This window comes from Corylus avellana, chromosome 5, assembly GCF_965113065.1.
Source record: "Corylus avellana chromosome 5, dhCorAvel1.hap1.2, whole genome shotgun sequence".
NCBI classification, from domain to species: domain Eukaryota; kingdom Viridiplantae; phylum Streptophyta; class Magnoliopsida; order Fagales; family Betulaceae; genus Corylus; species Corylus avellana.
Genome location: NC_142494.1, coordinates 30,952,626 through 30,975,497, shown reverse-complemented (window position 1 = coordinate 30,975,497; position 22,872 = coordinate 30,952,626). Strand labels below are relative to the sequence as shown.

Genomic DNA, 22,872 nt, shown 5'->3' with positions numbered 1-22,872 from the left:
CAGCTGGCGTGTGCATGATGATGATGCGGAGAAGCGGATAAGACAAAGTTTTACTCCAAATTGGGTTAGAAAAATTTCTTTCAATCTAATCTATAAAAGTGACATATGTTTTTTTTTTTTAATAACATATGAGATACACATGAATTTTTAATAAAATTTATTTTTAACTTTGTCATTACTATTAAAAAAATATGTGCATCTCACATGTTCAAGGGACACATGTCATTTTTATAGACTAAGTCGAAAGAAATTCCTCCAACCCAGTTTGGAAAAAAACTTAATCCAAGCAGATATTGAAATCAAATTAATTTCTTGGCGCATTTGATAGTAATATCATAATAATATCAAAAATTATCATTAAAGCTATTTCTTTGACCCAGCACCATCAACCATTTATTGAACATCAGATATCAGTCAAGCTGATTAATGTATGGTGAATAAATAGACTTGCTCAATTGGGTACAGGAGAGTACAAACAATATTACTATAAGACCAATCTCATATCTAATCCATTAGACTTGTTGTTTTCACAATATTTTGTTTGATCTTGAAAATCAACTACAGTTTTTTCACTGCTGTGATATTTGCATTTCAAATTAAAAACTAAACTGAATGCAAAACTGCATTCTCTGTTGCTGAACAGCAAAAATACTTCATCTTCGGTCTGAATGGTGGCGCAGCTGAGTAAAATGATAGGAGTTGGAGTTGAATCTGCATCCCATGACAGAAAATTTCTTGGCTGATCCAGTCGATTACTCTGAAAAGTTCTAAATTGTCAATCCTGCTTGAGCCCCTCTGGTAAAATATCCAAGCGGGAGTTCTTCAAATCTTTGAATTTTGATTCCAAGTCATAAATGGAACCATCTTGAATTCTCTTGCTGCTTTTACACTGGTAGGAAACCCCTGTGCCACAATCCCAACTGCTGTTGTGACTTCTGGAACAAGGCGTGTCTGGAGTCCATCTATATCCACATCCAAGCACCATTCGTGTCTCCTCTCAAGTAAAAAGGATCAGAATCCAAGATATAATGAATATAATCCCATCACACAAATTAGGATAAAAATAGAGAATTGTCATAATTATAAATTCAAGTCCTTATCCTTCACAGGGCCAAAACTCAGAGAGATATGGACAACTTGCCTTAAAAATACCCTCACATTTCTTTCCTCTATATAAAAGACCAATCACGGTGCTTAGCTTGCTAAAAGCCATTGATCTCTTTTCTCATGTTAATCAAAATATAGACCGGCTCACAACCGTTAGATATCATGAAAACTTCTTTTTTTGTTCCTATTCGAGTGTTGTTCAACCAGATGGGTGCCTTCTGATGCATGTTTATAAACAAAATTATCATTATCCACCAGGCTCCACCCAGGTGTTTTCTTCAGGCTCCCTTCTTTCATCTCCTTTCTCAGCCTCAACACATCCTCCCACTGTCCTGCCCCTGCATACATATTAGACAAGACAACATAAACACCGTGATTATGAGGTTCCAAAACAAGAATTTCTTTTACCACTCTTTCAGCAACCTCGATATTTCCATGAGTTTTACAAGCCGCCAACAAAGCTCCCAAAATCACCACATCAGGCTTCCACACCATTCCTTTTACCAACTTCTCTGCTTCTAGCAGCTTCCCACCCCTCCCAAGAAGATCAACCATGCACCCATAATGTTCAATCTTTGGCTCAATGCCATACACCCCTTTCATGGAATGAAAAATTTCACTTCCAACATCAATCAAGCCAGCATGGCAACAGGCAGATAAAACCCCAACGAACGTGATATCATTTGGCACAACCTGCTCCTTCACTAGCTTCCAAAAGAGAGATAGTGCTTCTTCAGCATGTCCATGACTTGCCAACCCACAAATCATTGCATTCCAAGTTGCAACTGTCTTTTCACACATACTCTCAAACAAAATTTGAGCTACCAAAATTGCTCCATTCTTTGCATACATATGCACCAATGCAGTGCCAAGAATCACTCCAATATCAATCCCCTTCTCCTTCATATACGCATGAATTCTTTCTCCCAATTCTAAACAGCCCGATCGAGCACAAGCAGATAACACAGAGGCCAGAGTCACACTGTTCGGTTCAAACCCCTCAGCAACCATTTGATCAAAAAGCACCAAAGCCTCGTTCGAACAAAAATTCTGCTCATAACCCCCAATCATCGTCGTCCAAATACTCAAATTCCTATCAGGACATTCCTCAAACACGAGTCGGGCATCCCCCAAACCACTCGAAACAGAGTAACCCCGCACTAATCCATTAACCGCATGCAAATCCAAATCCAACCCAAATTTCACAACATCGGTATGAACCTGTTTGCACAACCAAAGCGAGAAAATCCTAGAACAAGCCTTGAGAAGAAAAGGGAACGTGTGTCTACCCGGCACAACACCGAGCCTCCTCATCTTCATATAAAGAAACACAGCCTCACAAGGGTATGCTCCACCAGCATAAGCTCTAATCAGCGTATTCCACATGAACCCATTTGGGGTTTTCGTGCTTTCGAATAGCTTAAAAGCATATACGATATCTCCCGACTCGGATAGAGCGCAGAAGGATAGCAATCGGCTAGCGGCGAACGCGTCGTGGATGCGAGCGGAGACAATCATCTGGGCATGGACTTGCTTGAGTTGGTGCATTGAAGCGCACTGATCCGCTAGGAGAGAAAGGCGAGGAGGCTTAGGTGTTGGTGGAGGCAGAGGAAAAGATGCGTAAGAGCGCAAGTTTAAGTGTTTGGTGAAGAAGGGTTTTAGCGGGAACATTTGGAGGCAGATTTGCTCTTCTTTGAGCCATGCAAACAAGCCGCAATACTTACGGAGCATGAGATTTATAAGACCATTTTTTTCTTAAATTAGTTTTGTTTAAAAAAACATTTCCTAAAATAATACTATTGGAGTTTTATTTTCAAAAATATTGACAAGGAAAAGACTAAAATAGAGGAGACAATCATTTTTATTTTAGCTTTTCATATTATTTAGCACAAAGATAAGAGCAAATTCTCGATTGGATATATAGTTTTGGTTTGATATATATAAAATATAATAAATGATTATTTGGATTCGTTTTTCTCCCAATGGCAAATCACGTACTTAACAAATAAACAAGTATCCGTTTATCCTATGACGCCTATATGAACTTTATTATAAAAAAACATGCATAAGATAAATAGGTCATATCAGGTACTTGTTTTGCTAGCCCATTTATTTATTTGTAAGATTTGTACTTATTATTCAAGTAATTATTAAAGGAAAGATACATAAAAAAAAAAAGTGTTATCAACATGAAAATATAGTATAAACAGCTCTCTTCGTTAATGTTTTTAGATGGTGTTTTTTATTTTATTTAAAAAAAACGTTTTGATATAACATGAAAGTAAATGTGATTTTAAATATTTTGCAAGTAATTTGTGTTTAAAATTGTTTGTTAAAAAGGGAGAATAAAAAGCTTCAACAAATAAATCCATAATAGCATTGATTTTTTTTTTTTAATTAATCATAATAGCATTGATTGAAACAGATAATAAGGTGAGATGGAGAAAAAAAAAATACTTTATGGTCTAAATTATATTTTATATAAATAATATTGTATATCTTGTCTTTTTCTTTTTCTTTTTTTTTTGTGGCATTGATCTTGTTATATAATTTACAATGTTATCGCGTTGTCCCTAAGGAATAGGTCAATCACCTGTGAATCACGCCTCATAAAATAAAGACATTATTAAAAACTTTATAAACGTTGAATACCGTGATTTCATATTTGTTTAAACAAAATCATTTTAAAATGATTTTTTTTTTTTATTAAATTGCGGGAGAAAAAAGAAAAAACCAACGGCGCCAATGATTTTGTAGTGCCCCTCTCAGCTAGATTCAACGGCCATCGATGAGATCAATTTGCACACTCCAATCCAAAACATTCCAGGACAAAAGGCTCGACGTGGGATCTTACGAGTGGCTCACCGTCAGTTTCCACTGCGTAGAATTCCGGGACCCACCTTGGCACATAAAGGGTAATTGTGGTCTGTGAATCATACAGTCATTGTTTGCGCAGAGGGAGAGAACCCATTTGTGGGGCGAGGCTTTGAAGGAAGGAAAGGGAGAGCCAAGAGAATGCCGGGAGTGAGAGGGCCCTCAGATTACTCGCAGGAACCACCTCGTCACCCATGCCTTAAAATCAACGCCAAGGCAAGCCATCCATGTCATTATAATATGTTAATATTTGTTCCTCCTATTGTTTTTTCTTGTTAAAGTTTGGATTTTGATGTGGGAATAGGATAATAATCTTCGAAGCTGCATATACATTCACAGTCTCACATATATTCATTAAGGGAAATTTCAGGAATTGAAGAAAGTGGTAAATTTTGTTTTATCTGGGTTCTATCTAAAAATCTGCTGTCATGTTTAAGATAAACCACTGTTGGAATGTCTAGATAAAATTTCCTTCGTCCTATGGGACAGTAATTTGGGAGTTGGTGGAACTTGCAATTCAGTTTCATGGGGTGCTTTTGCTTCGAAGTCCTTGTGTTCGTTTGCTGCATAAGGGCTCATTTGGGTCGAGTTATATATGCCAATACCTCCAAGAGAATCCAGTTTTATTGCATATTTACATTTAGAGTACATTTGGAGATGCGGGTCCTCTTAATAGAAAGGTTTTGTTTTTTTTTTTAATCAACGGAACTTGGGTTGGTGCAATAAATTAGAGAGTACAAACTGATTTTTTTTTTTTTTTTTTAATGCAACTGCTTCAAATATTTGTTCATCCTAAAAGAAGTTCAGAATAAATGAAAATATGAATTATAAGATATTACATGGAAAATATGGCCAATAGAGTGAATAGACGCAAGTTGTTCTTTCCACAAATTTTTAACTGAAACTGAAACTCCCTTTGCAATTTTGTACTGCATATATATGCTAATGTTTCTCTTTTGTCCAGCTTTGAGTCCAACCAGTAATCTTCATTTCCTAATGTCTCTGGTACAGGAACCATTCAATGCAGAGCCACCACGTTCGGCCTTGATTTCCTCTTATGTGACTCCTGTGGATTTTTTCTACAAGAGAAATCATGGCCCAATCCCAGTAGTTGATGACATAGAAAGGTTACATTTTCTTTTCGAGTTCCTTCTCTGCACGTATAAGACATTCAAGGTCTTTGATGTCAAGCAATGTTAACTTATTTGAGTACCTCTTTGGCAGAGCAGATATTGTGTTTCTATCTCTGGGTTAGTAGAAAATCCTAAGGAGCTGTTTATGAAAGATATCAGGTGAGTGCTGGGATGAGGGGAATCACACTTTGATGTTTGAGCGTTCTGTACTTTTTATCATGTTGCCACACCATGTGTTGGTTTAATCTCTGTCGTTGTGTCAGTAGTACTTTTTCTGATATTTTCTGAAGAAAGGGGGTGATATTAATGTTTACGTTAGCATGCGTTACAAAGGTGCTTGAGCAAGTAATGTACATTGTTGTTATATGTAACAGGATGCTTCCAAAATATAATGTCACTGCCACTTTACAGGTATATTCTGTTATACATATCTGTTGGCCTTTTTTGTGTTTGAATCAGATGGAACCTCTTGGCTCAAGTTGTAGCATAGAGAAACTTGGCTATGTTCTTGAATATGGTAAGACCTCATTGATGTGGCTTTTGTTGGTTACTCAGTGTGCAGGAAATAGAAGGACTGCTATGAGTAATACCAGAAAAGTGAAGGGAGTCGGCTGGGATGTTTCTGCCATAGGAAACGGTTTGTTTTCTCCATTGTGGATGCACACTGTTTCTTTTGATATTGGTGTAAGATATTCAACCGGGACAATACGCTACAGTTAATAATTCTTTCAGGGATTCTTTGGCACATTAGAGGATACATTAATGCTGCAGGATTAATTTAATTTGAGCCCAAGTATTTTTTGGATGCTCTACTGGATTCTTCAAAATATAGATATAATTGAAATCATATCTCAGTTTTTCACTTCATTATCTTTCTTAATTTCCTCGTGCGTTGTGATATGTAAAATTTTCCTTCGGATTAGGAGGACTCGAGGCTGATATAGGTTTCAGTCTAGCTTAAATATGGATTTATTGGCTGAATATCGGTTTGTCAAAAGTATATTTTTGTACGTATGGAGTATCTGAATGATATTTAATTATATGTCAGCTACTACTAAAGATGTTTTAGTTAAATAATTATGACTTTTTAACATTCCTTAAGTTCTTTTCAGCTGTCTGGGGTGGCGCCAAGTTGGCTGATGTTCTTGAACTTGTTGGGATCTCTGTGTTGACAAGTACCACTCAATCAGGTGGAAAACATGTTGAATTTGTAAGCATTGATAAATGTAAGGTAACAAACTTGGCCTTTTAATATTATTCTAACATTTCTGTTTTGTGAAACTTTGCTCTTTGGTGGAGACATTTGAAATGTTAAGTTTAATGGGGGGAACTTAACTGCTGTAATGTTTTTGAATAATGAACAACTTTAGGAAGAAAATGGAGGCCCCTACAAAGCATCAATTCCACTAAGTCAGGCCACAAACCCTGACGCAGATGTTTTACTTGCTTATGAGATGAACGGAGAGGTAAGTGTTTCATTGAGGAGTCAACTGTTGTGCTTACTACCATCTTTGTAAATCAGTCCACTTTTTCTTTGTATTCAACTAATTGAGTGTTCCTAGGTTGTTGCCTCTGTTTTTTTTTTTTTTTTTTTTTTTTTTTTTAATTAATAATTTTCTACTTTATGCTCCCTATGCTTATCCCAGTTTCTCAACCCAGCAAAATCTGTTTTTTGTGCTCAGCACGTTTTGTTTGTTAGTGGCATAAGATATTGTTGTCAATGTTTTGTATGTGTTGCATATTGGTTTATCTTGTACCTTTTAGATATTCTTCATATTCTTGTTTCTTCTGTATTACATTTTTGAACATCTTCTGATATCGTCTGCCCCATATTTCTTCCAATGGTTTCAGTTTTTTGGAACATGATGTATTAGTCAGTTGTTCTCATGTTGGTTTACTTTCTTGTTATCAACCAAAGACTCTTAATAGGGATCATGGCTATCCATTGCGTGTGATTGTCCCGGGTGTTATTGGAGCCCGTTCTGTTAAATGGCTAGATTCTATCAGTGTAATTGCGGAGGAATGCCAGGTTGGAAATACATTTTCATATTTATTTGAATATGTTTTAGTTGTTCATTTCATACATTTTTATGTTCAAGTTTACACACCTTGCAGGGTTTCTTTATGCAAAAGGACTACAAAATGTTTCCACCTTCAGTCGATTGGGACAACATTAATTGGTCAACCAGGAGAGCACAAATGGATTTCCCTGTTCAGGTAATTTCAAAATGTGACTAATTTTTTCTATATTACTTAAATGCTTCTTTTGTTGAATATTATTATTTATTTATTTATTTTTGTAATGAGAGAAGCATTGCTTTGATTTCTTAATTGCAAGTAGGATCTGAGATAAGCTGTATTTAATATTAATATACTGTCATATATATACAGCTAATGTAAAGGTCGGTTTAAGTGTAACTTGCACCTTATTAATAACATAAAGAAGAAAGGTCCTTTTTTCCAGATCAAAGTATTAAACATTGGATATTTCCCTTTTTTTTTCTCCATTTGTGTGTAACCATTAGTGCCTACTAACATTATGGATTTGCTGATTGACAGAGTGTAATATGTTCTTTAGAGGATGTGAGTGCAATAAAGCCTGGAAAGGTTAGTTCTATTTGCAATTACACATTTTATATGCTCGTTTACATGTATAAAATTGAGTCTTTACCATATGCAGAAAAACCTGATTTGTACCATTTTTGTCCCATTTCAACTAGCTCTCCTGTGACAGGCTAGCATATTAAGAGATCTCTTCAACTTTCTTATTAAGCTTAGGCTGTTTAATTGTGTGGCTCATTAGCTTTTGAAATATCTATAAAGATTAAAATATTCCAAATAATTTTGAGATGTTATCCCAAGTTATTCTTTCTTATTATGAAGTAATGATGATGATGTATGGTTCTTTTCAACTGTCTACGGCAGTACAACCCTTCTTTATCCACCCAAACTCTTCTAGCATCATATTTAAAATTTGAATTGGAACTTTTCTACGTATATGGGTAGGCGCTGAGGAGATCTTTTCTACCATATCCTTTTGTGTCATCAAATATATGTTTGAATTTTACTTGTGTGTGTGTATATATATATATATATATATATGGTGAATTTTACTTATCAATCAAATGAGTTGGATCCTCTGAGATCATTTATATTTTGCAGATAAAAGTTAGTGGATATGCAGCATCAGGAGGTGGCCGTGGCATTGAGAGGGTAGATGTGTCTGTTGATGGTGGCAAAACCTGGATGGAAGCCTCCAGATACCAGAAGACTGGCATCCCATACATCACGGATGATATAAGCAGTGACAAGTGGGCATGGGTGCTTTTTGAGGTTACCGTCGATGTCATGCATAGCACAGAGATTGTTGCGAAAGCGGTATGTTGGGTTTCTTCTATGAATAATATTACTAGTTTTGATCGTCTGTAAAACTGTTATGTTTTTTGTGCTTGGGTAGTATCAACTTATACATTATTGAAGCTGATTATCTTAAATTTATAAGTTCATTTGCATGTGTGTGTCTTGATTGTATGCGTACAAAGATAAAAACATGAAGTTCTAAGACAAAAATTATTTCTGTTTTGGACGTGACCATGTTTGTTAAAATCTTTGTTTTTTGTTCTCAAGACAAATACATTAACAAAAAGCTCAAAACATAAAACACTCTTAAAAATAGAAAAGCAGTTGTCACTTTTATTTGCCAATTCTAAATGAGCTGCAATTCCATGCTCATATTTTGCTTATGGTTTGCACTTGACTGTGCCTCTCTTCTCATTGATTGGCAGGTGGATATAGCAGCCAATGTCCAACCTGAAAAGGTGCAAGACATTTGGAACTTGAGAGGAATACTGAACACCTCATGGCATCGAGTTCAAGTTCGAGTCGGTCACTCAAATCTGTAGACGGAAAGACCAAACATCATCAAAAAAAATTCCTTCTCTTGGTTAAATTGACCGGGTTTGTTTTCTTTATGCGATGTACGCAAATAATGGTTCTGTTTCTGAATGTTTTTTTTTTTTTTTTTTTTTGAAAAAGTATTATGATGTGAAATAAAAGTGCAAGTAGTTTTATCTTTTGGGTTACTGTTTTTGTTTTGAAATAAAAAACAAGACAAAGCCAATCATTTCTGTATATCAATGCTATTTAGCGGGTTTTTTCTTTTTTTTTTTAATTAATAATATCCTTAATGTGCAAGGGGGGAAGTAAATCTCTCATCAGCCTTGCCTTGCCTTTCTTTCTTTCTGATTTAATAGACAAGGCAAAACAGCAAAACAAACACCAAAACGACAAAACAAAATGAGCAGAAGGAGAGGCTATCTAGGGCATCGATATCACTAATATTCCAATTGAACAAAAAGATCTTGACTTAGCAAAGCAGAAATGACCACCTGTGAATCGAATCGCCTTCAACTATGTTCTTGGAAAGATGCCAAAGGCCCAAAGGGTTGGCTCATTGCATGATCCAAACTGGGCCCCAAGTGTTCTGCCTTGTACGGAAAGCCCATCTTCATGATAAAGACCAATCCAATCGTTCAGCCAATCCAAAGCCATTGTAGAAATATCCGAAAGCCGAGCAACATTGTGTCACACCTCATTCCGAGCAAAAAGACCTGGTTTATTTTCTCATGGCTTATCGCACGATCTGAGCCGTTTAATGTTGCTTTGAACGGTCACGATAGGTCAAATTCCATAAAAGTTTACTCCGCATCATCCAATAATTTTTCCAATAGCTTTTTGGTTGAATGGTAATCATGGTTTAGTCACATTAACTTCTTATTCTTCTTTTTTAAACTAGAGGACATATTGTTATCATGGCTTATCGCACAATCTGAACCGTTTAATGTTGCTTTGAACGGTCACGATAGGTCAAATTCCATAAAAGTTTTCTCCGCATCATCCAATAATTTTTCCAATAGCTTCTTGGTTGAATGGTAATCATGGTTTAGTCACATTACTTTCTTGTTCTTCTTTTTTCAACTAAAGGACATATTGCGTCTATTTGAAAAATAACGATTTCAAAATGCAATTAATAAAAAACAAAAAAAATTAATTATTGTTAAGCGTTTAATAAAATTTATAAGAGATTGTACGATTTTCAAAAAAACAAAAACTTTAAAATTTGCAGTTTTTAAAATGTGTCTGTTAACCAGAAGTATATTTCACGTACTCGAAACTTTGTACTTGGGCATTTTCTATTTTCATTTCCTGAACATTTTGCTTATTTAAGCATCTAAGTTAACTCTCGTCAGCATTCTCCGACAAACTCAATTGCTTATTCTATCTTTAGTAGGTACAAATTGATTGGTATTCGACACAAGAAAAACTCTTGCCTATCTAGAAGCGAAATTGTGGGGGCAAACGCACTCATTGTGGCGTTATCCAATCTCTTCCCAATGGGGTTGAGTATTTTATAGATGAAATATTGACTTGTATGTGAACCAAGAGAAGTTTCTCAAAAAAGATCAATGGCATGGCATGGCATGCTCAGCCTTTTGGTTAATCAATTATAACCAAGCATTCTTTTAATGCACTGCACCAACTTGCAAAGTGTTTCCACCGGCCTCAGTAGATGATTTATTGCCGTCGCTTTCCCAGGGTACACTCAAGTCTCAACCACCCATGCCTGTCTGCCTCTCCAATAGTCCAATAACCTCGCACATGCTACAAATGAGATGACCCACTAAAACAGCAGCAGGATTTGTCCTGTGCCTTGGCAGTAGTGTGGGAGGGCTTGTTTGGACCCTTTATTCCAACCCTCCACTCAAAAAAAAAAAAAAAAAATTGCTCCATATCAACCATCTGTTTAGCTTTCTTCTGCTGCAGAGTCGTCGTGACAATGTTTTTTAAATATGCCATTGGTATCAATTTAATACTTTCTTCATATATTAAAATCGCATGGTTCCTTTAGTTCGCAACGTGTTAGAATATAAATTTAAATTATTAAAACTTTTAATTTTTTATTGGTTTAAATTTTTGTCACTAGTTATGATTTAATATCGTATCAGTTTAGTCTATCATAATAAAGGGCATACGTTTGAACTTAACTCTTGAGTTTATCTTTTGTTTCAATTCAATGTTCTTATAACTAGGAGTGACAATTCGTGTTTGGGGTAATGCTACAAGTCTTTCTTGTGTCATTTTTGAGTCCCTCCACGAATGGTGTAGCTATTAAAATCACTATTAGGCTTGTGATTGATTATTATTGGATCCCTTCCTCCTGCTTATCCGGTCATTTCCGAATGTTGAAATTCCCCGATTTTTATTTGATCAAATGGTGATTTTAATAGCCACATCATTCTTAGAGGGACACAAGAAAGATTTCTAGAATTACTCTTTGTGTTTGCATACCAAGTTCGGGATGTGTCAAGGCATATGTATAAATTTACTATATATGTCAATTGTAACTCGACCCATTTAATTAAATTGGTCAAAACTAAAACTGAAATTGCGGCCAATTATTAACCGCCCGCTAAACAATGTCGTTTTGGTTTTTTTTTTTTAATTTCTATTTTTCTCTTTTAAAAAGCGATTAGTGATTATTAACCATTTTATTAACCGCTAACCATCTATTATTAAAGATTCGCCAACCGCCTAGGCGGTTAGTAAATTTTACTAATCGACTCAGAGGTTGCAATTAACGGTTTTAGCCAATAACTGTTAACTATAACCGTCTTTTCACCAATAGTCAAATTCTTCAACCATAACCCGCTAATTTTGTATCAAGTTTGCAAGTTATGTCAAAATTGTCAACCTTAAATGTCGTGTGACAGGTTTGGATTGTATCGAGGTACGAATATATAGACCAACTTTAACTTGGCACATTTAATTAAACGGGCTAGACTCTTCAACCCTAACTCGCTAATTTTATGTTAAAAAAGTATTGGATTCGTAGATAATATAAAAAAAATTTAGTCCTATTTATTAATTTAAACTTTTATAATATATAGTGATTTAATAAAACATCTACTCACAGAAGTAAAATAATTATAATCACATTTAGTGGTGCACACATGGGAGACAAATGGTCCTAATGGACCATTAGACATTTCCTTTTAAATATTCCGTTGAAATTGGTCACGTTTTGAGTTAGCGAGTAGGCCTTAACGTGGCTTAAAAAAAAAAAAAACTAAACTAAACTAAACTAAAAACAAAAATGTAGGCCTTAACGTGGGGTCGGCCTCAGGAAAAACGAAAAAACAAAGAAATTGATGCTATGTGGAGGGGTATTGTGATTGATTGGAAGATTGTGCACATTGCGAGACACCGGTCTTATTGAGTTGAAGCAGATTTGATTGAAACATTGCGTTAAATTTGGAGGGCATACTCAATAATTTCTTCTAGGCTCCACAAGATGACACAGGCTTAGTTATCAGCCAAGCCTTGGGCACTTTGCCTATTAACCCCAGCCCGTAAATCAGTGGGTATTGGCAGTATTGCTTAGAGACAGATAGGTCAAGTTCTAGTTATAGATTAATAGATTTGTAGGGTACTTTTGTTGATAGGAAAATAAAGTAGAGGAGGAGGTTCACTGGCTTATAGAGCATCAACTTCCTTTTGATTTTATTAAGTTTAAGGTACAAAACTACATTTTAAAGATAAAAAGATAAAAGATGAGAAAGGAAAGATAAATATTTATATTAAAATGTATAAGGAATCACTTTTGGTTTCTTATATATTGAGAAACATTGTAGCAATCATTGATAGTTAGTTAAATGTAGAGAATCTAATGTGAGTAGGTTTTTCAATTTTGTGGTTTTTTTTTAAAAAAATTTTCCTAAACAAGGAAGGGAATAATATATAGGATATCTGCTGCTAGTGCTTCAAGTTGTATTTCAGATCCTGATATTGCACAGGTGGATACATTATACATACTTCTAAATGTTTATTTTTTTGATGTGTCAGTTAAAATTAGTATTAAATGAAATAATAAATTAAAGTATATGTAAAATTCACTGATAATTTTTAATCACGTCTTTTATCTAATGATGATTCTTATCTGCATGTCAAAGAGTAAGTGCTTAATAGTGAACACTTAAGAATATGTGTATCATTTCTCCCGATACAATGTCAGGATCTTGATCTCTTAACTAAACCTAGGTCTTAGGGGTGTCAACCCAGTCTAGTTTTCCAATTTTTGGCCAAAACCGGGAACCGGAACTGAGGTACCCCAGTTCTCGATTTTGAGAAACCGGAACTGGAACCGGGACCCTGGTTAACCGGGGTCCTGGTTACCGGCCGGTTCCGGTTTTACCCGGTCCAGTAACCGATTTTTTTAAAAAATTGGTTTTGGGGCTTATTTTAGGTATTGGGCCTAAAATAAGCCTTTTTTTTTTTTTTTCATAAGTTGGCCAATTTTTTAAAAAATCTATTAGTTTCTTTGTCTAAATTAAAGAGACTTTGTTGTGATTGCTCCAAATAATTAAAAAATAAACCTAAAAAAGTCCAAAAATCCTAAAAAATCAATGTTTTTGCCTATTTGGGCCTTAAAAATAAAAATTTAATTTTTTAAACTACCCTAAACCTAAACCCAAGTGTAAAAAATATTAATATATATATATTATTAAATAAAATGGAAACCCGGTTCCGGTATTCCCGGTAAAAATCGGGTACCAAAAACCGGTACCGGAACCGGGGTATCCGATTTTTGGATTTTTCAAACCGGAACCGGAACCGGGACCCCAGTTTCCAGGTTTTTCGGTGATTTTTGACACCCCTACTAGGTCTAGGTCTTGTACTTGTGTAGTGTAGATTCCTTTTTCCTCTAATTTTAGTACGATAATAGAGTAGTACTCAGTGTTAAAGGTGAAAGAAACGCATCATTTTGAAGAGGAGTAACTATATTTAGTCGATGAGGTAACATAACAATAAAATTAACCATTTATTTTTATTTTTAAAAAAAATATTAATTTAAAAACTGATTTTTATTATCACATCATTAAATTGTATGATAGTTATATAACAATTTACTAAATAGTATTACGAAAATATGAAAGTTTATTAATAGAAGACTTTAGCATTTTCTAGAACCTACCCTTCACGTGGGAAAACCTAAAGAAAAAAGAGAAAAACTTATATGAATATACTAGGTCTAGAATAGCATGTTCCTTCCATAATTGGGCTATAGATAAGTACCTATCAATTGCACATATCATTATTCTTATTAATTAAAGACACATCAAACTTGAACAGACGAATAGAAAATTGAGAAATTTGAATCTTTCATTTGGAATTAATATATATATATAAATATTTAATTTTCACAATCCCACCAAATGACTTTTGGACTTACAAAACGGTCACTGGCAAGTATGCAGTCCAAAAGCATAAAAAGGCTCATTCACTCTTGTTTTCATTTATTTCCATGCTAACATGGGAGTCTTCATGTCTCTCTGTACACTGAAGCCCCTAACCGTTATGTTGTTACCAATTGTTCTCTACTTGTTTCACGTAATTTTACGGGAATTCCGGCGGGTTAGAAAACTTTCCGGCAATGGCCCGACAACGTACCCTATTATTGGATGCTTGATTTCCTTCTACAAGAATCGCAACCATCTATTGGATTGGTATACTGAACTACTGACGGAGTCAGCAACCAACACAATCGAGGTACACAGGTTTGGTGCAACGCGGACCATAGTCACAGCAAATCCAGAGAACGTAGAGTACATGCTCAAAACCAACTTTAACAACTTCCCCAAAGGAAAGCTCTTCACTGAAATCCTTGGGGACTTTCTTGGCTGTGGTATATTCAATGTGGACGGAGAGCTATGGCGCACCCAGCGGAAGTTGGCCATCCATGAGTTCAGCGCCAAGTCCCTTCGAGAGTTTGTCATGAATGCATTGGAGGAAGAGGTGGGAAAGCAGCTGTTGCCAGTACTGGAGGTCCTGGCTTCCAGGAAGGAAGTGGTTGACTTGCAGGAGTTGCTAAAGCGATTTGCATTCAATTTGATTTGCAAGGTTTCCTTGGGGATTGATGAGTTTTGCTTAGATCCTTCCCTACCCATTTCTCCCCTTGCAAAAGCTTTTGACATGGCGTCAGAGGTATGTGCAAGGCGTGGAGCTGCACCTCTTTTCTTTGTTTGGAAGATCAAAAGATGGCTTGGGGTGGGATCTGAGCGAATACTAAAGGATGCTGTTGAAGAAGTCCATGCCTATGTCACTGGTATAATTCATAATAGAAAGAAAAAGATTGATCAAGGTGAGGTTTGCAGTGGATCAGATCTCCTATCTCGGTTACTATCAGCCGGCCGCCATGACAACGAGGTTATAAAAGACATGGTGATAAACTTCATCATGGCAGGGAAGGACACAACTTCAGCAGCAATGACATGGCTCTTCTGGTTGCTTTCCTGTCATCCCAATATAGAGCAAGAGCTGGTGAAGGAGATAGAATTTGTGAGAGTGGAAAAGTTGGAGTACGAATCACTGAAGGAGTTGAGATTGTTGAAAGCATGCCTTTATGAGTCCATGAGACTCTACCCACCTATAGCTTGGGACTCCAAGCATGCTATAGCCGACGACTTATTGCCGGATGGTACTCCTGTCAGGGCAGGAGATAGGTTGACTTACTTCCCTTACGGGATGGGGAGAATGGAAGCATTGTGGGGCAAGGACCGGTTTGAGTTCAATCCGGACAGATGGTTTCTCGAGCCGGACAAGGAGAGAGGAGCACTGAAGAAGGTATGCTCCTACAAATTCCCAATTTTTCAGGCCGGTCCAAGGGTGTGTCTCGGGAAGGAGATGGCTTTTGTTCAAATGAGGTATGTTGTGGCTTCCATTCTTAGGCGGTTCGAAATTAGACCAGTGGGTTCGGACCCGCCGGTCTTCGTACCACTCCTGACGGCTCACATGGCTGGCGGGTTAAAGGTTTTGGTGCGCAAGAGAGAGGGGCTCAATGAGGTAAACCAAAGAAACTCACTAAATTATCAATACAAAAAATAAACAAATAAATTAGTAGAAGTCAATGGTCATGACATAAGATTTGTTGGGCTGTAACATGCAACTCTACCTCATTTGTATTATAAATACAAGGAAGATTAATATGTACCACAATCATTTAGTGCTCTTTGTATATCATCAATCATGGATTATCCAATATAGTCCAAAATTACGAGCCATTCAATTGGTGCACATGTGCTTGTGAAGGCATGAGCAGTGTTTAATTTATTCTAGATCTGTCAGACTATTGAAGTCTTGTTTTAAACGATTACTTCACAAGTTATGGTTCTTTTATTAGGGGGAAAGAAAGGAGTGGGGTGGGGAGAGTAGTATATAAATAATAGTAGTTAGCAGCGGCAAACCTATGTTTTGTTCCCTATAGTCCTTAGGTTTTCATGCAATTTTAATTCTTGAATTTTCAATTTTGATAATTAGATCCTTATGTTTTTCTCTAATTTCAAATAGGTTCTTTCGTCAACTTACCTTCCAATCAATTAACGGTATGTCACATCAAAACAAAGTTGGCATGCCACCTTTTTTTTTGTAAAAAAAAAAAAAGATTTTACTTTTTTTATTTATAGTAAATTTATAATTTAAAGTAATTGTGTCCCATGACACCTACAATTGACACATGATGTATCAAGCTAAGAACCACTTAGCATTAATTGATTGGTCTAGTATAGCATGCCATTAATTAATTGGGCACTAAGTTAATGTAGAGACCTATTTGAAACCATATGAAAACTTAAAGAAGTAATTGTTAAAATTAAAAACTTAGGGGCTAAATTGAAATTGCATGAAAAAACTAGGGGCTGAATTTGATTTTTTCATAAATTAATTAACGAGAAACTATATCTGATTAAACTAATATCCCTCTTCGTTGGTCGTGCAATCAAGTAAAATTACGACCATTATTGTGATAAAGTAAACTGCAATGTGAATTGATCAGATCTCAAATCTCAAGATACAGGTCAATGGATATTGATTACGTACCACCAACTGCCTGCTTACAAGCTGTAAGTTTCTTTCCCCATTGCATTAATCAAACTCACGCTAGAGTGTTAAGCTTCCAAATTGCTTGTTCCATTTTTCATATGTACCAAGTTCATTCAAGGAAACTGAGGGCCTTACCTCTTGCAATGCATTCTCGAAGTCCTATATGAAATGGGCAAAACAATCTCAAACAACTCAGCAGAAGAAATATACCAAACGTTTTTATGGGTTATGCATGGTTCTTTTTCTTACCTGAAGGATTACTGGCCGCATATCCTCCTTTTTTAGCTTTGTAATTTCCATGCCTTGTGTTAGAGCTTCTCTAAGTGGACCCATAGAAGCATCCTTCACTAGGTTTTTCATGTCTGACCCTGAATATCCTGTAAAAGAAAATTGTCAAGCAAGGAAACCTCACACAATCAGATTGGAAACTACTTCGACAACCAAATGAATTTAGCCTGTATAGTATGTAGTAGAGTAGATACCTTCAGTCATATTGCAAATGGTATCAATTTCCTCATTTGAGAGTTTGAATAGTCCGTCCTTCTCTAGGAGATTACGTATAATCCAGGCTCTTGCTTCTTCATTGACAATTAACAGCTGCTTAGCCACAAAACCATAGCTTTCATCAACAGTAAAAGAGCTGAGAATTATAAATTGCACCTGATGAAGGTAAAGGGATATAGAGTCTCTTGGTAAGTCGCCGCCGTGCTGCTTCATCAAGTTCTTGTGGTCGATTTGTTGCTCCTGGAAAAAGTAACCCTTAGTAAAATTGACAATACAATTGCCATAAAAATATTGTGTAATAGAGAATTGAGACTAGTTAGTCCCAAAAAAAAAAAATTATGCTGATGTGGCATTTGACACATGGCACCCAATCATGTTTGAATGAAGTCCTTTTTTTTTTTTGAATGTCCTAACTTTCTGATTATTCCCTTTTTTCCTTTTTATTTTTCACCTTAAGCCCCACCAAACTGAAAATGGTACAATTAAGCCCCAAAACATGGTATCATGGGGCCGGCTGTATAGCTCATATAGTTTGATTAGTTCAGTACTAACCATTGGAAAAGGAAAATATTAGCAAGCTAATAAAACATTTGAATTACTCGGCAAAACAAAACAAAATGAAACATTGAATTAAAGTTAAGTATGCAGAAATAAACTAAGTTTCTCAAATGTAAACTACGGATTTTAAGAAACCTTCACTTAATTTAGAAACAGCATTAAAAATGAGATAATTGAATTCAGGTGTTCAACAAGTTACCTATTAGCAGAATCTGCTCACTGCCACTGTCAAAGCCTTCCATTTCAATCAGGAACTGTGTTTTAAGCCGTCTACTTGATTCGTGTTCACCTTCTGACTTACGCTGCAATCACAAAACATTTATCACCAAAATGTAATTACAAGCAAGGAATAGTGATTGAGGTAATCACAAACTTGTACTACTCATTCAGATAACCATAAGTACAGTCCTCGAAGTGTATACTGATAAATTGCATGTGATGAACCTTCATGTATAGGGAGCACCTTCCAAGGTCCAGGATTAACCAAAAGCAACTAAACCAAAGTTATTCACCTACATGACTGAACTTCTATGACTGTCTAAAGGGCAAGAACATACCTTACCTGAGAAAGAAGCGAATCGATTTCATCAACAAAAATCACAGCCGGCTGACGACAACAGGCAACTCCAAAAAGGGCTCTTACTAGCTTTTCACCCTCACCGATCTACAGCCACCAGTCAAAATGTTAGATATCCAAAAAGTATCCTCTACAAAGGACAATATAACTGTAAATAACATGATTTCAACATTGATTATGTAAATAATTCAGAAATAAGGAAAATCAAGATTACTATAAGAATCTAATTATAATTATAGTAATGTATCTCAAGTTCTGTCTATCATGGCATATTCCCAGAACAAAATCAGAGAAATTTGTTCACTGAACCATGACCATGCCTAAGCTAACAAAAATAACACATACCCACTTGCTTGTTAATGAACTGGCAGATATGTAGAAAAAGGTTGCTTTTGCCTCTCCAGCTATGGCTTTCCCAATCATTGTTTTTCCTGTTCCCTAAAACATGACAGTCACTCATATAGATTATAAGCCATTTACATTTACAAAATGTACCTGTTTAATTGGATTCAGCACTTACAGGTGGACCAAAAAGAAGAAGACCTCTTCCAGGAGAACGACAACCTTTAAAAATGTCAGGACGTAATAGAGGCCATATGACCATTTCAGTCACACATTTTTTAGCATGCTCCAAACCAGCTACAATATTGACAGGAAATGAGAGTAAATATGAACCAGTCACAGAGAGCAAATTAAATTGCCTTCAAATTGAAACATCAAATGAAGTTCGAAACATCTAAATTTACCAATATCATCCCAACGAACATTAGGATCCCTGTCCATAATCTCATTACTAATATGTTCAATAAGACGGGGCTCCAAATTTCTTAATTTTTCGGGAAGCTCACCATCAGGGCCACATAGCATCTCCAAACTAAAGACAAATCATAAAACACATTAGCAAATCAATGTATATAATTACTCTAAACCAAAACCGGGAGGGGGGGAAGTGGTAACTCCTAAGAAATTAAATTCAGGATACCCTGCACCAAACAACTTACAACACTTGGAAAGCATCAACTTCCAATATCCTTGCTAAAACCCTTTTAGGTGCAGATTAAAATATCAGAACGCCAACACTAGATATGGATTAATCAAAAAGAAAATGGTGGGGCTTGATCCTAAAACCACCATATAAGGGCAACTGTCCTGGCACATGTAGTCACTGGCTTGTTGTAACTTATTCTAGTGAAAAAGCAGAGAGATGGTTCAAACACCTTTCGGAGACCAGTTACTTAGAACTTATTATAGAACCTAAAGCATAAGAAGATGTTGGGAATATACAAGGATAAGCTTTAGACTGCATTTATAATATCATGGTTATACCACTCACCATCTCTTTGTTGAGTCATCTAATGCATCATCACACTTTCCAGCAATTCGTGAAGTCACATTCCCAACATTGCCCCCATTGGATTTGATAGGGGGTACAAAATTACCACGGACTCCACGGCGCGAAAAACCATATGATTTCACACCATGCCCTCTACTGGAAAAATTGTTTTCACTTTGTGGGGAGACAGAAGCACTTGGTGACCCTGCCAACCCGCGTCTTTGCCGTGCATCCATTTCCTGTGACAAAGAGACAATATGATCAGCATTTCCACATATGAGAAAAATGCAAGGAAAACGATAGAGAAAAATATGTAAGTTCCAATAAGATCATTTTTATACAAAGATTAGCAAGTAAAAGATATTTCCAAAGCAAAACTTTCAAGAAACTACTCATAACTCAAACCTGAAGTTCACTACTTTCTCTTTAAACAAACTTCCCTGTACATGGAGAGTGCATAAACTATAGAGCTGTTTGTACTTCAGAATATGTACTCAACCCTACTGCATTTACCAGTAACATCATGCATGCACAGTATGTATATAAACCGGGAGAAACACGTGTAAATTTTTTTTGCTTGTATGCATATTCAAACAAGGATCCTCCTTTTTGGAGGCTTGATTTAACAACAATAGACATATCAGTGACTGTGTTGACTGGCAGTAAAATGCATACCAATTTTGCTCGAGCAGTAACAAACCCAATGCCAGAAGCATCAGGGTTAGCTTCTTCATTGCTAGATGGTGACCTTGCATTATCTATCCTGGGGCTACAAATTTCCAAGTGTGCACGTTTTGCCCCTACACTATTTCCGTAAGCTCTTTCTTCCTCTTCAAATTTTGGAGAAGATAAGGCACCATGACCTTTTGCATGAGGCTTTTCAACAACAATGCAATCATCAGAGTTGTTACTTTTGGAGGTCAAAAAACTCTTGTATAAGCCATTACTGGCCCTTGTGATGTTGGATGTCGACTTTGATTGTGTTATGAATTTTGAAGCCTTGCTACTCAACCTGTCCCGTCTCTCCATTTGACCTCCCTGAATGACAAACAGAAGGCAAAAAATTTAAAACCAAATAGGTTACTCTATTAAATGATTTAGTCTACAATCAGCATACAAACAGCTCAAATCTGCCAGTAAAATAATAATACCAAATCATTCACTGTTTTTCCATTAGACTGCTGAAGAAGAGATCGAAAGTACTTCGACTGCTTAATCTTCTCAACGTCAATCTCTCCTCCCATTCCAAAGATGCGACCCGGAGCTTTCTTTGCTTGCTCAAATGCTCGGCTGAACAAAGACAACAGACAAAATAATCACAACTACGACAAGGAAGAAGAAGAGTATTCGACACGACATCAAAACCATTCATCCTCGAAATTTTGATACCATATTGTATCGCCTATTCAGAATCGGTTCATTAACCAGGCACGGCTTCTATACTAACGTAATTTCTTGGTTACACAAGGTCCAAGTACAACTCGCCTTGCATTCAGTCCTAGGCGTAATTTCTAGGTTTCTAGCGTACATTTATCCAATTAACCAAAATTAAATTTTTTTTTTTAAAAAAAAAAAGAACGACAAGGTTAGCTTCAGCGTAAATTCAAGCTCAAATCACAAAAAATTTCCAAGCAAATTCACACTTGATAAGCTCAGTGAGTCCAATTATAAGCTTAAACACCAGATAAGAAAACGAACAAAAGGTATTGAAGTAAAGCAAGTGTTAATCGCAAAATTTCAAATATTCATAAGCTTAACGAGGTCGATCACATTCGATTAATCAAGCTAATGATGGAGGACAAAAATATCGGTTACCGATCCGACTCTGGAGCGAGGGAACGGTGAGCCACGTCGACCTTCGCGGCTGCTTCGCGGCGGATAGGGTAAATGAAGGCCTCGTCGACGTCGGATCGAGATTGGGAGTCGAGGAAGCCGATGAGGCGAAGGCCGAGGATCCGAGCCGCCGAGGGGTCGCGCCGCTCTAGCGCGAGCTCGGCGCCGAAGAGCAGCGAGTGGAGCCGCTTTATGTTCTGGTCCACTTGCTTTCTCCAGCACGTCTCTTTTGGTTCTGATTGTTGTTCCTCCATCTTCGCTCTCGAAGAAGAAGAAGTAGATGGCGATGGCGATGGAGGTGAAGATGAAATTTGGTTCGACTCTTCGTTTCCCGCCATTTTGTGTGTTTTGGTTTTTGCGCTCTCTGTGTGTGACTCGGCGGGTTCTCGCTTCGAAAATGAGCTTCACTTGAGTAATACTCGGAGCTTTTGTACTCGCACCCAAGTGTCACGTAAATTACGAGATAGCCATTGCCGTTAATCTTTTGGATTTTTTTTTTTAAGAAATTTTCCGTATAATTTTTTAATAGGGAAATACTATGTGTTCTTCTTGTGTTCTTTTAATGTTCTTCCAACTGTGATGTGACTTTTAAAATTACTGTTGAATTTGAGATTATCATTATTGACATTTATTTATAATTTTAAAAGTCACATCACAGTTAAGATAACACTAAAAGAACACTAAACATTTTCCTTTTTAATAAGAGTTGTCATGTCACAAAACCTTTGTTTTGTCCCACCACTCAGAAGCTACAACTTAGCTTAGAACAAAAAATTAAAATGAGAACAAACTATCATATTAGTTCATCTTCTTTCGGTTAAAAATAATAATAATAATAATAATAGAAGAGCGGCAGCCACTCCAAGTGGGAGGAGCACCGGCCCATAGGGGTTGCTAAGGGTGGCCGTTGAGCCACCCTGACCACTTCTAGGGTGGCACGCGGCCACCTCAGATGACCTTGGAGTGGCTGCGTGAGCCACCCCATAGTGCGGCTACCCCCACCCCAACTTCTAATTTTT

At 36.5% G+C, this 22,872-nt stretch overlaps 4 protein-coding genes across 6 annotated transcripts; 2 read left to right on the top strand and 2 right to left on the bottom strand.

The window, feature by feature from the left end:
- Nucleotides 1-1,338: 1,338 nt before the first annotated feature.
- LOC132182435 (pentatricopeptide repeat-containing protein At5g56310-like) lies at nt 1,339-2,797 on the bottom strand. The gene is made up of 2 exons (XM_059595676.2): nt 1,531-2,797; nt 1,339-1,445 (listed from the first exon to the last, which is right to left on the bottom strand). Exons 1-2 carry the CDS (start codon nt 2,776-2,778, stop codon nt 1,419-1,421), a joined length of 1,275 nt encoding a protein of 424 aa, XP_059451659.2. The 5' UTR covers nt 2,779-2,797; the 3' UTR covers nt 1,339-1,418.
- Nucleotides 2,798-3,971: 1,174 nt separating this feature from the next.
- Nucleotides 3,972-9,150, top strand: SOX (sulfite oxidase). Of its 3 annotated transcripts, none has more exons than XM_088516520.1 (12): nt 3,972-4,197; nt 4,993-5,108; nt 5,211-5,273; nt 5,405-5,525; nt 5,670-5,751; nt 6,227-6,345; nt 6,485-6,580; nt 7,033-7,143; nt 7,230-7,331; nt 7,674-7,721; nt 8,277-8,492; nt 8,900-9,150. In XM_088516520.1, the coding sequence occupies exons 1-12, from the start codon at nt 4,123-4,125 to the stop codon at nt 9,014-9,016; spliced, it is 1,266 nt and encodes a 421-aa protein (XP_088372646.1). In that variant the 5' UTR covers nt 3,972-4,122; the 3' UTR covers nt 9,017-9,150. The 3 variants fall into 3 exon arrangements, with proteins under 3 accessions (XP_088372646.1, XP_059452408.2, XP_088372645.1); XM_059596425.2 differs by having other exon boundaries at nt 3,976-4,197; nt 5,489-5,525; nt 8,900-9,147; XM_088516519.1 differs by lacking the exons at nt 3,972-4,197; nt 4,993-5,108; nt 5,405-5,525 and having other exon boundaries at nt 5,219-5,273; nt 8,900-9,144.
- Nucleotides 9,151-14,439: 5,289 nt separating this feature from the next.
- LOC132182457 (cytochrome P450 94B3) lies at nt 14,440-16,299 on the top strand. Its single transcript, XM_059595709.2, has one exon. The coding sequence runs from the start codon at nt 14,484-14,486 to the stop codon at nt 16,053-16,055; it is 1,572 nt and encodes a 523-aa protein (XP_059451692.2). The 5' UTR covers nt 14,440-14,483; the 3' UTR covers nt 16,056-16,299.
- Nucleotides 16,300-16,949: 650 nt separating this feature from the next.
- LOC132182638 (P-loop containing nucleoside triphosphate hydrolases superfamily protein) lies at nt 16,950-22,227 on the bottom strand. The gene is made up of 13 exons (XM_059595940.2): nt 21,836-22,227; nt 21,172-21,310; nt 20,696-21,058; nt 20,021-20,259; nt 19,434-19,561; nt 19,208-19,326; nt 19,033-19,125; nt 18,673-18,774; nt 18,310-18,412; nt 17,709-17,792; nt 17,531-17,626; nt 17,298-17,425; nt 16,950-17,207 (listed from the first exon to the last, which is right to left on the bottom strand). The coding sequence occupies exons 1-13, from the start codon at nt 22,189-22,191 to the stop codon at nt 17,106-17,108; spliced, it is 2,052 nt and encodes a 683-aa protein (XP_059451923.2). The 5' UTR covers nt 22,192-22,227; the 3' UTR covers nt 16,950-17,105.
- Nucleotides 22,228-22,872: the final 645 nt, after the last annotated feature.

What these genes read in the sequence shown, in the direction of transcription:
- LOC132182435 (XM_059595676.2), bottom strand. Translation starts at nt 2,778, where the DNA reads ATGTTCCCGCTAAAACCCTTCTTCACCAAACACTTAAACTTGCGCTCT. An exon ending in AAACTCATGGAAATATCGAG is followed by an intron (nt 1,446 to 1,530) that starts GTTGCTGAAAGA and finishes ATATGTATGCAG; the next exon opens with GGGCAGGACAGTGGGAGGAT.
- SOX (XM_088516520.1), top strand. Translation starts at nt 4,123, where the DNA reads ATGCCGGGAGTGAGAGGGCCCTCAGATTACTCGCAGGAACCACCTCGT. An exon ending in TAAGCATTGATAAATGTAAG is followed by an intron (nt 6,346 to 6,484) that starts GTAACAAACTTG and finishes GAACAACTTTAG; the next exon opens with GAAGAAAATGGAGGCCCCTA. An exon ending in GTGCAATAAAGCCTGGAAAG is followed by an intron (nt 7,722 to 8,276) that starts GTTAGTTCTATT and finishes TATATTTTGCAG; the next exon opens with ATAAAAGTTAGTGGATATGC.
- LOC132182457 (XM_059595709.2), top strand. Translation starts at nt 14,484, where the DNA reads ATGGGAGTCTTCATGTCTCTCTGTACACTGAAGCCCCTAACCGTTATG.
- LOC132182638 (XM_059595940.2), bottom strand. Translation starts at nt 22,191, where the DNA reads ATGGCGGGAAACGAAGAGTCGAACCAAATTTCATCTTCACCTCCATCG. An exon ending in GATGACTCAACAAAGAGATG is followed by an intron (nt 19,562 to 20,020) that starts GTGAGTGGTATA and finishes ATTTGTCTTTAG; the next exon opens with TTTGGAGATGCTATGTGGCC. An exon ending in TGCGGCCAGTAATCCTTCAG is followed by an intron (nt 17,208 to 17,297) that starts GTAAGAAAAAGA and finishes CATTTCATATAG; the next exon opens with GACTTCGAGAATGCATTGCA.